This window comes from Pundamilia nyererei, unplaced genomic scaffold (genome assembly GCF_000239375.1).
Source record: "Pundamilia nyererei isolate P.nyererei 1_Seehausen unplaced genomic scaffold, PunNye1.0 scaffold00496, whole genome shotgun sequence".
Taxonomy (NCBI): domain Eukaryota; kingdom Metazoa; phylum Chordata; class Actinopteri; order Cichliformes; family Cichlidae; genus Pundamilia; species Pundamilia nyererei.
The window spans coordinates 38,835-41,366 of NW_005187897.1; the positions used below are offsets into that span (position 1 = coordinate 38,835).

General features: G+C 47.7%; 1 protein-coding gene across 1 annotated transcript in view; it reads left to right on the forward strand.

Annotated features, from left to right (window-relative positions):
• The window catches only part of LOC102211666 (lipid phosphate phosphatase-related protein type 4-like), a 40,330-nt gene extending 37,881 nt beyond the window's left edge, over positions 1-2,449 (forward strand). The window contains exon 5 of the mRNA XM_005754036.2: positions 1,503-2,449. Coding sequence (XP_005754093.2) covers positions 1,503-2,148 — 646 coding nt within the window. The 3' untranslated portion in view covers positions 2,149-2,449. The remainder of the gene's footprint in view (positions 1-1,502) is intronic.
• The last annotated feature ends 83 nt before the right edge of the window (positions 2,450-2,532 follow it).

The window sequence follows — 2,532 nt, forward strand, 5'->3', positions numbered from 1 at the left end:
AGTATATATTTTTCTGCAAACGTTACTTTTACTCCCTATATTTAGGCAAAAATCTGTACTTTCCTTACATTTCTACACAGGCTTGTTGTGCAGTCTGTCATGATTAGGCTGTGTGGCAGGCAGGAGAGGACCCAAACGCAAAACTCACGGGGACGCGGGGAATAAACTCAGGAAGCACAGCTTTATTGCTGGAAAGACGGATCACGAGTAATACAAAACTAAACTGGGAAAAACTAAATATAAAGCTCACCAGGAAACACAGGGAGAGTCACACACAGCATGAGGGAGAACGCGACACTGAGCCGAGGGAGACGCAGACATAAATGCACAGAGGGGAAACGAGGGAAGTGGGAGCACATCTGGAACACAGCTGACACAGATAATCGTAACGAGACAGGGCAGGAGTGAACACAACATGACGTACACTGACGAGAGACTGTCAAAGTAAAACAGGAAGTGCACAGAGGTTCAGACAGGAGGAGAGAGCACGGACATAACGGGCTGGGGAATAAAACACAAGGAGGGGAAACAAGGGTTCACAGATACACAGAGGGGCACACAGGGGGGAACCAAATAAGGAACATCTTAACAGAACCTAGGAACCAAGGCATGAATAAAGAACAAAATACAAAACACACGAAGACTAAGAATACCACGACAGTATCGCTTGCAGGGTTGATCTTCGGGAAGATGTGGCCTCGCACTTCAGACGAGTGTGTTATCTACTTCCTGAGCTAACTTCATTTAAAATGCCTTCGCTGAAAGCAGTCACAGAACAATTTGATGCCCTGCTCCTTTTTTGACGGCAACACTTGCTTGCTGCACAACAAAAAATCATTTGATTCTTTATGACTGCCATTTTTTCCTACTGACCTCAGAACAGCAAAAAGGCAGTCAAAACGCAGCAGAAGCACTGAGCCCTAGAAACAGAGCTGGTAAGAGTCACAGAGCGCCACAGAAACACAAGAGCCACATGTGCAACATGAAGAACAGCTGCATGCAGGCCACGGGCCTCTGCATGCTCCCTGTTATGTGGCTCACGCTGCTGTTCTCCTCTCTGGATGTTCTGTCAGATACAGTGGAACCAGTAACCTCAGCATCCAGTACATCGTCCTACTGGGGAGACTGGGGCTGCCGCTGGACAGCGACATGAATGCCAGTGCCCAGGTTTCTGTCCTCTGAGTATCCATACAGTGCTGAATTATTTTTTTTTTGGTGGGGGGTTGTTTCGAATTAAATTGTGATGCTGTGTTATATTAGAAATGTCCAGACTTTAAACAACACCATAACATGTTTGGAAATGTTCATGGGCACAAAGATAACAGAAGGCTGCTCTACCAGAACGCTAACTGGGCATTTGTGCTTTCAGTTTATGAATTTGACAGAACAATTATATTTACCAAAATCAATTAGTCATTTGTGAAGATTAAGCAAAGAAGATCATGAGCTCAGTGCTGTCACTCTTTTCTTTCTTCTCATAGTGCCTTTATCTTTCTTTTCAGATCCCACGGAGGTTCCTCGCTGGAGGAAGGTCGTATTCCACGGCGTCACGCTTCCATCCACGCCTCGATGGACTCAACCCGGTCCAAACAGCTGCTCAGCCAATGGAAGAACAAGAACGACAACAGGAAGCTGTCTCTGCAGGTGATAGACGGTATCAGGCCAGCCTCCTCTTCGTCTCCTCAGAGGAACATGGAGCTGCGCTGCTCCTCTGAGCCGTCTGCCATGGGTCTGGAGGTGGAGCTCCGCGGTGGGACCCACCTGCCTATAGCCACAGGCCAGGAAGCTGAGCTGCGTGCTGGGGCGCACATCCCAGTTCAGTACATGAAACTAGCAGCTAGCTCTGTTCCTATGGCCAATCATAATCATCTGTCCCATAATGGGAGCACTGCAGTGACTGGTGGGGCCAGAGTATCTATCCAGTCCCGACCTGGATCCTCTCAGCTAGTTCATATCCCAGAGGAGGAAAATCCCACCAGCAAGGATCAGGAGAGTGAATCCGAGGACAGCATCATGGACGGGGGTGGGTCAGTGAGAGAAAAGTGGCTGAGAGTGACGGAGAAGACCACCATCCCTTGCAGGCCTCTCAGTGCTGGAGGACAGCCACGTCTCATGCAGGTTTGTAACTTCTTTGACTTCTTTCTTTAAACGTCAGAACCAGGACAGTGGCGTGTAGCAGGGTAGAGCTGCATTAGTCCAGGCAGGAGATCACAAGCACCACAGACGCCTTCCTACAGGAATCTACAGGGACTCATTTGAACAGCAGTATGGTTGCTGTTGACTGACAGCTCTTAATGCCATCCTTTACTTGTAATATACGTTTGTCCACGCTTCAGTTGATGTTACCTGGCAGGATACAGTGTGTGCTTCCTCCTCAGACCACAAGGGGAACGTTTGTCTGTTACAGTCTTCCAAACCATCAACGTGTCTTTTAGACCCCATTCCTACAAAACTACTCAAAGAAGTCCTGCCATTAATTAATTCTTCGATCTTAAATATGATCAACCTATCTCTAATGATCGGCTATGTACC